This window comes from Gallus gallus, chromosome 2 (genome assembly GCF_016699485.2).
Source record: "Gallus gallus isolate bGalGal1 chromosome 2, bGalGal1.mat.broiler.GRCg7b, whole genome shotgun sequence".
In the NCBI taxonomy this organism is placed as follows: Eukaryota; Metazoa; Chordata; class Aves; order Galliformes; family Phasianidae; genus Gallus; species Gallus gallus.
In genome coordinates this window covers 1,856,268-1,867,542 of record NC_052533.1, presented here as the reverse complement: position 1 = coordinate 1,867,542, position 11,275 = coordinate 1,856,268, and the positions used below count along the sequence as shown (strand labels likewise).

Sequence of the window (11,275 nt, the reverse complement as noted above, 5' to 3'; positions counted from 1 at the left end):
TTGATTCTGGACACTCTTCCTCTCCTCAGGAAGCTGGAACACAAGCCCAGAGCACAGCTGTTTCCTTCTTGTCAGTTTATTGAGCTGAACGTGCTCCATCTGACAGCAGATCCAAGTTCCCAGCTGCTCACACCTTCCCAGTAGATTTCACCATTTGGGTTTAACCAGTCTCTGCTGAGTTTCTTTCTGGCAGATGGAGGATGGTACAAAAATATCACTGCACTAACAAGCCTCCATTTTGGCAGTGGGTCTGATTCTGTTGAGGTTTCAGGAGATCCTAACCCTGAGTAGAGCTTGCAAGATGGGCACATCCCTCCTTCTTGAAGGTGCTCCCTTTAATTCAGGATTTACGCAAGGTTTTGCTGATACCGTCTCATGAGTAAAGAAAGGACTCAGCAGCAGTTATTAAAGTCCTAATATGTTTACTAATTGTGCTGCAAACTGTCTGGCTAGTGGTTGAGTTGTTTTTCTGAGGTGAGTGACATGACTTGGAAGGTTTCCCGAGCGTGGTTAACATCAGGAATGGGACACTCCTTAATCTGCTCTCCACAAGCATTCTATTTGACTTAGCAGCAAATATTAACCAAACAACATTGTTGATCTTACCTCCCCATTGAGAAAACAGTAGAGGACAGCCACCACAAATCCCTAGGGGAAAGGAGAGAACAGGCTTTTAGCAACTCCTAGCTTATGTTCTCCTAGATCACAACCCAAACCCATTGCAGCCCTGGAGAAAGGGCATACTGTCACTGCCTCTTACATACCAACTGATCACATTTTCCCTATAAAAGGAGAAGAGGAAGGTTGGTTAAGGCACCTTGGAGCTGATACAAGGCTTTGACTTCAAGTCTTGCTCCAGACTGGTGCTTAAATCCATCAGAAGTCACTTCAGCTGTAAGTAGGACACCTGGCCATTCAATCTTAAGCATTGAAGGCAACTTGGTGGCATACTAGAGGCAACTTTCCTGGGGAAACGTGAACTGCCCGGAGTCTGTGAGAACACAAAGTGGCTACAGCTGCTTGATGGATGGATGCAATTGCACAAACAAGTGCTTCTGTTCACTCAACAGCAAAGCCAAGGTCAACAGCCCAGCACTGGGTGTGAATGAAGTGAGGCTTGTGGGAAGGTCTACAAAGCAAACTCCATCAAGAGTTTCCTCTGGATTAATGCATCCTCATAGGGAACCTGCCTCCTACTCCAATTAACTGCAATCCTACTTGGGGAGGATTTAGAGACAGAACTTTTTTAGCAGAAGAGATCATGAAAGCCAACTGGTCATAGACTAGGATGCCATTAATGGCCAGAAAGACCCTTCCTGAAGGCTATTCATCACATCTAAATGTGTTAATGATATCTAAACTGGATGAACGTGCTTGATTTTCTCCCCTAAGCACAAAAAAGCCCCAGGGGGACTAGCACATGGAGGTGTGTTTTCTTTCCAGGTGTCTAAAACAAGGAGAAACTCCTGGTGAAGTATAGATAAATATATAGGTAAAATATAAATTTATCTTCCACTCTCGCCAAGCTGGAGTGAGTAGCTTCTTCTCCAAAGGCACAGGACCAACACTGGGCATGTCTGGGAAAGCCCAGGTCACAGGTTTGGTTATTCCTTGGACAGACCGGTGGTCCACTCAGTGACTTACCTGGAATGACCCAACCACGAGCTCAAAGACCAGCTTAACTTCTGCTTTGAAATTGTCAGGGAAGAAAGCAAACATGATGTAGTGAATGCCAAAGAGAGGGATCAGCAGCAAGGTGGACTTGGCCAGTCTCCTGTTGGAAAGACAAACATAAGTCATAAGGGGAGAGGGAAGAGGAGCTAAAGGGTAAACTCATGAGAAATCCTGCAGCTGAACCTTATGCAACCCTGAAACTTTAATTTGCTGCATGCAATACATATCTGTTGATTACCAGGACCGTGATGGGGTAGCCATGCACACTAAATGTTTGTTTTTTTTTTTTTTGTTAGGATATATGATGTGGGCCACCTACTCTGAGGTCCTGGGAACACCCAGGCTTTCAATTACAGCCTCCAGCGAGGCAATGTCAGCAGGCTGCCCTCACCCACTAAGCAGAAATGTCTGGGCTACACCAAAAAGGAGGCAGCTGAGATCAGTTACCCATTGCTTTCTCTCCCCAGTATCCTTCTAACAACCTGGGCTGGGATGTGATGAACCATAGAAGCAGACCTTCTGCTGGGCACAGTCAGTTGCTAGCTACAGCAGTTCACAGAACAAAGGACTGTGCTGGGAGCGCTTCCATGTGCTCACTTTCCTCTTCATGAACAGCTCCCAAAGAAATACACACCTTCAGCAGAGGGAGAGCCATCACCCCTAGTTTGTTTCCCCTGCAGACTGCAGATGGCTGGTGAATTCAGATGCGGTGACAACATAAAATGTGCTATCTTCATTCCCTGTAACTTCAGTGGAGGTATTTCTTTCTCCCCTCCTGCTGGAGATCTTTTTTCATTTCTACAAGCTAAACCATTATCTAGTGTCTTCTTTGTTTGCTTAGAATTTCTGGAAATTACAGCTTCTGGGAGAGAAATGGTATGTTTAGCTCAGAATAATGATAGGCTATCGCACAATGAATGCCTCCAAAGGAGGGGGATGAACAGTATTAGTGCTTAATGGCATCAAGCTGGGTAATGAGTGGTCTAATTAGGAAGAGATGATAATTTATTAAATCTAATCATTATTAGAATCTAGCTGACAAAAAAAAATAAAAAAATAAAAAATAAAAAGGAAATCAAGAACTTCAGGATGCTTAAGGGGGTTTTGGTTCTCTCGGTCACCCACATCCTCTGCATCCCCCTCTCCCAGAGGCTTCTGGAGAAACAGAAGCTTAGGCAAAGGTGTTGGAAATACTTGTTCTTCCATCTACAAACCCTTCAGGTCCCATCAGGCTCAGATAGTCCCCAGACTATCTTCATTTATGTGCCATCTGGATAGACTTGCAGTGAAGGCTGATGTGCCAGCATTATGCAGATGATGCTCATCAGCTCATCATCGTATCTCCCAGCAGACCTTTCCAGCTTTCCCTGGGCCAGACCCAAAGACAGTTTGATGTTAAAACTCTGCTTGGAGGCTGTGATTCCCCATGGAATACCTACTGCCTGCAACTCATTCTAGGCAAATAGAATGCCTGTAGGAAGCAAGGACTGTCACTGTCATGAACTAGCCTATGAGCAGGGCCCATAGACTAACCCCTAGGAGCCCCATTCTCCAGTTTGAATAACACCTCAAACGAGTTTCTTGCTTCCAGCACTAAGCTTCCCAGAATACTGAGTGATGTTTTGGATTTTATATCATCTTCAAGGCAAGCTCCCTTAGGTCTGGCTCCATAATATTGGAAAAATCCCCCTACAGATTGCAACAAGGAAAGCTGTCTTTCATATGTCATGGTGTGTTTATTCCAGGAAGCTGAAGACTGGCTGTACAGTAGACACAAATGCATGGTAGGCTGTCTAAGGCTGGTTAATGTCACCTGAAGGAAGCCATGCTTCTCAAAAAATTAATTACCTTCTCCTCCTGTCACAGAGTGCACTTCTTATACCTATCCTCTCTGATATGGTGACAGATGATGTAGGAAAAACACATCTCCACTATCCAGCGCTGCACCCATTCCTCTCCTTAGCAGTGGTAAGAGTTAAACAACACTTTGCTCCTGAACACATAATGGAAAGTTGCCCAGAAAACTTGGATGATAATATTGAACTATGAACATGGACAGAATGGAATGGGATTAATTTTGCTCAACATCTCTTCTGCAAAAAATAATGTGTTTTCTTCTTCTCTTTGCCCCAAATATTGCTGTCCTGCTCTTGCACAAATCTCTGTCATTTGCAGAAAACTGTTTTGGGAGACTAGTTTTCACAATTTCTGACATATTAAAGCCCAGCTCAGTACATGTAGCATTAACGAGTGAGTGAATGAGCAGTGTACCTGAATTTCCACCCTGCAGCTAAACTGAAACCATTTGGAGCTGAACAATACTATCAACATATCAACACATTATTTTTTAAATATAAACAATATAAAATAAACAAGAGGAGGAGGAAGAAATGGAAACGAGAGATTCCCAGTGTTGTCACTTTAAAGCCTATTTATCCCAGATGTGGCAGGAGGAACCAACATATATCATTACCAACAGGTTTTCGTAAGCTCTCTTGGGTCCTGCAGGCCAAAGCCCTGAAGTTAGCAGCAGCATTTCAGGTAACAGGGGTATGACTTATAAAAGGATCCAGACTGCAGACTGCATGCCTAATCATAGAATCATAGGATCACCAAGGTTGGAAAAGACCTCTAAGATCATCCAGTCCAACCATCCACCTACCAATTAATGTCATTTATAAAAGGATCTGGATGACCCCTGGTGTCTCTACAGCTAGCTGTCTAAACACTAAACATAGAGGACCCTTGGTGGGATCCAAAACTCAAGTTGAGACTCTTAATATTCATTTCTACAGGAGACTACAATGCCTCATGTCTCATTGCAGCCAATAGTCAGTAGAGACTTTCAGACATACCAGTGGAGTCTGATTGTATATATACACAAGTTACACACAAGTCTCCCATAGGTGCAATGTCTTGTATGCCACATCCAGACAAGCGTATCAAACATCCTAGGGCATCTGATATGGCTTGGACACCTATACGTGACTGGTTTGTGCCTGAATGGAGCTGAGATGCTTTTCCAGATGGATAAGGAAGGTGAAGAAGTGAAGATGTGAAGATCATTCATCCTTCTGCAATTGGTTCCTATTTGGCAGGACAACGTGGGGAAGCCTTTGTTACTTACTGCCCTGTCATGCAAGGCTTGTTTACCAGGCAAAGAAGATTTACTGGCAGTTTGCACTTCACTGGAAAATAAGTAGAAAAAAAGCCGTGAGCTCAAAGCTCAGCATGACCTGCTAGGTAATCTGGGCATAACCCTTCCGATGAGTGGTTGGCAGCACTTCTAGGGAGATGAACGGGAGCCAACTGCCCCAGGCTGCTGCATAGTAAGTACTAGAACATATTTTAATATGATGATTTAATCTATCCACCTGGTTAAAGCTGTTGCAGTCCTGGTTTTGGGAAGATAGATTGCCCAACTTGAAATACATAGAGATGCGATAGAAAACACGGGTCTGACAATGTTGGTGTGTTATGATGATGGAAAAAGAAAATATTGGCTTTGTATGCTGCAGGGAGAAAATAAGGTGAAATACTGGAATTTTCCTTCATAAATTTGAGAATCTCTGGTAGGAGATGAAATACATAATTTACCATCACTAGAGAAAAAGACGCAGAACTGTGGTTGGTCAATATTTAAGGGCTATATTGATTTTAAGTTTTCCATCTTGCTGAAGGATGAACTGAGTTCACGTGCTTCAAAGTACACAGCTCCCTCAAAAAGTAAAGAAGGCTTTATGAACAGTGAGCAGGTAGACACCGCTCTTTTTCCTTTTTACTTATTTTCTAGAAATACTTTGATAAATATCCAGGATATTTGAAAGGCTAAGCCAGGACAGTCACAGGAGGTAAAAATGAAACAATGTCTGAACTTCTATTTTATTTGCACTGAAGATATAAGAAATCCATACAGGGAAATGGATTTCTTGTAGTTTTAATAAGCTGTCCCAAAGACCAGTCTTACTCGCTGAGACAAATTCTGATTTCACTTGCACGTTGTTCATTATAAAGAGCCCCCGTAAGGTCAACATTGTATTATTGGGACAAAAGCTATACGACAAGCAAAACTTCTGAGACAAATTTATTTCTCAAGAGCAAAGAGAAATGAGTACATTAGGATGGATTAATGCAATCTCACTCAGGAGTCTTCTTTAGGGAATGGAAAAACTGCCACAGATTCTACTGAATGCATGGATTTTCTCAATTTCTACTTTGAAAAAAGTGAGTTGAGGGCAACTGCTTCAGATAAAAATAACCCTATACTGTAGATGGATACTCTTTGTTCTTCATCACAGTCCTCTGGCCTTCAGGATCCAATAAATATTGATTAAATATTGAATGTGCAATGAAAAAGGCCTTTTTGTTTCATGAACACTACTCTTACTCTCACGCCCATCAGCAAAAGGCCCATTTCTTGATTTCTGATCATCTTTAGCAAATTAACAATATGTGATTCTGATGAGGAAAAATGCAGACAGATGCAGTACTTTGACTAAGTGCCAAAGAGGTTTTGCAAAACCATGCAATACTGTAAAAAAATGCCCAGGACTTACGAATACTGGCTGGTTTCATTGTGTCCAACATCTGGGGAATGCAACTTCTGGACTAAGATACGGATGATGCAAATGAAGAGAATGAAGTTCACCTGTTGGGATGGAAACAGGAAAAAGAAAGATAAAAATCATGCTCCTGCAGCATTGTTCTGCAGTGAAAAGAAGAAATTGTTAAAGGGGAGGTGCCTTTCACTGCAATATCTTTGCCACGGAGCAAGCTGTTGTTAAAAAGCCATGAGCAGAGAACCCCACTCTAGGAGCACACAGTAAACCGACACAGGATGGCAGCCATCTTGGGCCTGACATCAGCCTGCTTGGGACTTTGTGTCATACATCCCAAGTATGATGATGTCAAACCCATAGAGCACAGCTATGCACGACGTCCTGTTGCGCGGGGGAGCGCCGACGACAGGGTGGGAAAAGAGCCTTGGGAGTTAGCAGAGCGACAGACGTCAAAGCCCTTGGGAGACGGTGACATGGGACCGGCTGCTGAGCATGTCAAAGACCGAGGCCAAAGAAACCAAAACAAAACACAAAGCTGTATCCACTTAAGCAGGTCTCTGCTCAGCGCTGATGGGCATTCTTCTCTGGAGAGAAGTTGGAGACAACAGATAGCAAGTGTTACACCTCACCAGCACAGTGGAAAGTTTCCTCTCCTACAAGGTTAGACCAGAAGGACCTACCTACTAAGCTAGAACTGCTTCATTAACGTACTCAAGCAAAGCTAGCCTTATTTTCTAGCAAAGGTGTAGAGCTAGGAATGGTACTTTCTACAAAGTAGATGGCATGAGTTGAACAGAAACGTACTGACTTCTAAAATCCTATCCATTGAACCATGATGTAATTCATGCAACACATCCAGCAGAAAAATGAAGACGGATTTTTGTGGCCTTAGTCTAGTTTAGTTTCTTCATAGTCTAGTTTAGTTGCCTTATAGTCTGGTTTAGTTTCTTTATCTTTTCGTGTTTAGTGAATGCACAAAGGATTCTGATTTTTAACATATGTAAAGGCCGGAAGGAATTGTGTCAAGCAGCTAATCTGATTTCCTGCAAAAACAAATTATAACATTTCCTCCAGCAGTTCTCAGGTTTATATCAACAACAGGTGAATGCAGCAGACTAAAGCCTATTTCTCATTTAGACAACAGCTCTTTTTCCAAGGCTAAGAGTGACTGGAAATTAATTATATTTCTTGGTTATGATGCATTGCCTAATCATTCTTTATCTACCCCATGACATTTATCATATCTTCTGTTCATATTTATTTGCTTATAAAATGTTTAGCATCTGACTTGATGGCAAGTAAAATTTATCAGTCCAAAATAGAATTAGCTAGATCTATTACTCTAATGAGCATTGATAGCACACAATCTGCACCAGTGCAGGTAGGATCAGAGCTGCTCCCCAGTCTCCTGCCATAAATTAAATACTGTGTTGGCTCATCATGGTTAAGAGCAAACATGGGCACAGAAACAGGTGGAATGTGACTTGATGGCTTCGTACGGCCTTAGCATTGCATGGTAGAAGATACGGCTATCAAACAGATAAAAGGGTTTAGATTATTTTTCAACCCAGAATAGAATTAAAGGCACTTGATCTATTCTCAGTGCTTAATTCTTCAGGTTGGAAAGATTTTTCTAATGTTTAACGTTATACATATATTTCTTCCTTCATTTGAGGTCTATGCTTTATTCGAGTGGACATGCAGAAATTGTAGCATTCCTCCCTGCAGAAATCTGTTATTCATCATATAGCTATTGTCATGGCCTTCCTTTGTAACAGATTTATATGATACCTGCAAAAGTAAAATCAGATAACTGCCGGATAGATTTTGTTTGGTAATGAGGAACTGATTTACTGACCAAAAGAAAGCATGGCATCACTGATCCTGGGAGAGTACGTTGTATTTCTGCACCAAAAGTTTATCTTGGGAAAGGGAAAATACAATTTATGTCTTTTGATGATGACATAAATATTTTGAGATGTGTCATTTAAGTATTTTATTTCTTTGCTGTGCAGCGAATAGAATAATAAGTAATTATGCAAACTCTTTCAGTTTGGAATTCCTGCCTGACAAATGCTACAGAAAAGGTCTCCTTGCAAAGGGCGTTATGTATGTGGAATAAAAAGAATGTATGTCTAAGAAAAGGCTTCAGTTTAAAATAATCACATTTGCTTTGATTTCTGCTGTATTCTTTTCCTTCCCTTCCCACGCATGTTTCTTGATTTGAGAAAACTCAAAGCTAAGTTTATTTATCAAGTTCATTTTTCAAGTTTTGTCTCTACACCTGACAGAGGAAACAGATAATATTCACCAAGGATGGAAGTACTCAGTTCCTCAGAAGCGTCATGATTTCTGCAGTCAGAACTGATCTGGAGAAGTAATGAGTTAAGCACCTTTGCCAGTTTATATGGAAATTAGCCAAGCTTCTCAAGAACTTAATGCAAAAACACATAGCTGGAATCCAGCTTTGTGCTGGATGCAAAAACAAGAGGCAAATACTTGTGGGAATTCATCTAGCTAGGTAGAAGTTTAGGGTTGGACTCATCCCATATTACTTCACATTGTCCACATCCACAATGGAACAAGTCACCCTGGGCTCTGAACTCAGAGAAACAAAAACTCATGGCAAAATTCAGCAGTTCTAATTTAGACATACATCGATTCATTAGACAAAATGACTTTTTCCTGGGTCTCCAAGCATGTTCCTTGATCTCCTCTGGCTATGTGCTCCCATGGCTACTGTACCAGAGCAAATGGATGAGATGGAGCTGGTCTGGCTTACATGAGCTCCACCTTGGGTGCCCCATCACTCAAGCTCTTCCCACAGCGTTTAAGTCAATGTTTAAAGATAAAGATGCTTATCCAGAGGCTGAGCTTCTTATCCCAAGACAGACATTCAGTACACAATGCAATGTTATCTGTCAGTGTATTTTACATGGTTTTTGGCAGAATACTTATCAAGGCACCTCTATCCCCCACACATTTTGTATTAAAGATGGCTCTGAAGAATATCTTGATACTTTACCAAAATGGACACCAAAATAGGAGTTTTAATGATCCACCAGATTGGGGTTTCTATTATTTCCTCCCAGCACCTAAAAAGTAAATAAATAAATAAATATTTCAGACTCACTTAAAACATCAATTAAAAAAAGCAAGCAGCTCTGTTACCTTTCAGGTACTTTGCCTAAATCATAGAATCATAGAATTGCTTTGGTTGGAAGAGACCTTATAGATAGTCTGGTTCCAATCCTCTGCCATAAGCAGGGTTGCCCCCCACCAGACCAGGCTGCCCAGGGCCCCATCCAACCTGGCCTTGAACATCCGCAGGGATGAGGCACCCACACTCCCTCTGGACAACAGTGCCAGGAATTCACTACCCTCTGAGTAAATAATTTCTTCCTAACACCTGAGCTAAATCTCTTCTCTTTCAGTTTAAAGCCATTACCCACTGTCCTATCCCTATTAGTCTGCGTTAAAATGATAAAATTGCGTATACGAGATTATGTGAAAAGGACTAAACCTGGTGTGCATGACCTGTGAAGAGCTGATGTCTTTTGTTGCAGTGGCTTTGAGCACTGGTAGGTAACACTTGCCTCAAATATAAGGCTATGGGTGCTTTTCTCCTTGGTAATTGAATGGGCTGGAGAATGTCCCTGTTCATTGCAGGAGAGTTGGAACAGATGACCTTTAAAGGTCTCTTCCAACTCAAATGGATCTATGAATCTGTGTTGTATCAGGGTGAATGCGAGGAAGGATGGAGATTTACTTAATTTTCCCTACAGTGAGGTCTCCTCCAAGGAAGTGCTATCAGAATCACAGATTAGTGAGACCTCTAATGTCCATCATCATGAATGGGGATTTCTTTGAGCACAGAGTAATGAGCACTGTTGGAAAAACAAACATCACCTTCTGAAAGTGAGGAAAGAAGGTGTGGTGGGATTAGCCCCAGTAAATCCAGCTAGATGCATCCAAGCTATGCCCAAACTGTGACTGGCAGAATGGTCAGCAAACTACACCACTCACCTACTTAACTGAGAACTGCATTTTAAAGCCAACAAGGAAATGACAGAATAAACTGGAAACAGCACTGCTGGAAATTAATACTGCTAGGAACATATTTCTGTGCAGCCCTCACAGCAGTCAGGTGATTAAGAGCACATTTTCAAGAGTGCATCCATGACAAATGGTTGGCATTCATATTTGAAACAGGTTATTTGAGTCCGTCACTGGTTTGGCTGCCTTCAGCTCATCTAACTAGAAATGCTGACAGCATGTCAGCAAGATAGCTGAGAGGGAGAGGCACTTTTAGAGCGCAGTTCCTGAGACCTTTTGCTGGGTAAAGAACTGGCTGCACGGCTGGGCCCAGAGAGTGATGGTGAATGGAGTTCCATCCAGCTGGCAACTGTCTTGAGTGGTGTTCTGCAGGGTTGGTGCTGGGGCCTGTCCTGTTCAGTATCTTCATTGATGAGTTTGACAAGGGGATTGAGAGCATCCTCAGTAAGTTTGCAGATGACACCAAATTGGAATGAAGTTTAATCTGCCTGAGGGTAGGAAGGCCATACAGAGGGATCTGGACAGGCTGATCACTGGGCTGAGGCCAATGGAACAAGTTCAACAAGACCAAGGTCCAGGTCCTGCACTTTGCCCATAACAACCCCAGGCAACACTACAGGATTGGGATAGGGTGGTTAGAAGAATGTGTGGGAGAAATAGACCCGGGGGTGTTGGTTGACGCTTGTCTGAACATGAGCCAGCAGTGTGTCCAGGTGGCCAAGAAGGCCAATGGCATCCTGGCTTGAGTCAGAAATAGTGTGGCCAGCAGGAGCAGGAAGTGATTGTCCCTCTGTACCCAGCTCTGCTGAGGCCGCACCTCGAATACTGTGTTCAGTGTTGGACCCATCACTACAAGAAGGACATTGAAGCCCTGAAGTGTGTTCAGAAAGGGGCAACAGAGCTGTGAGGGGTCTGGAGAACAAGCATTATGGGGACTGGCTGAGGGAACTGGGATGGTTCAGTCTGGAGAAAAGAAGGCTCAGGGG

General features: G+C 42.5%; 1 protein-coding gene and 1 non-coding gene across 4 annotated transcripts in view; both read right to left on the bottom strand.

Annotated features, from left to right (window-relative positions):
- The window catches only part of VIPR1 (vasoactive intestinal peptide receptor 1), a 110,492-nt gene that overhangs the window by 7,205 nt on the left and 92,012 nt on the right, over positions 1-11,275 (bottom strand). For all 3 annotated transcript variants that reach the window (NM_001097523.2, XM_040675299.2, XM_015281047.4), the window contains 4 exons: positions 9,259-9,328; positions 6,231-6,322; positions 1,645-1,774; positions 607-648 (listed from right to left, as the gene is read on the bottom strand). In NM_001097523.2, coding sequence (NP_001090992.2) covers positions 607-648; positions 1,645-1,774; positions 6,231-6,322; positions 9,259-9,328 — 334 coding nt within the window. The remainder of the gene's footprint in view (positions 1-606; positions 649-1,644; positions 1,775-6,230; positions 6,323-9,258; positions 9,329-11,275) is intronic.
- Positions 6,522-6,594, bottom strand: MIR1662 (microRNA 1662). Its single transcript, NR_035155.1, has one exon. It is a non-coding gene; the product is annotated as a microRNA 1662 (primary transcript).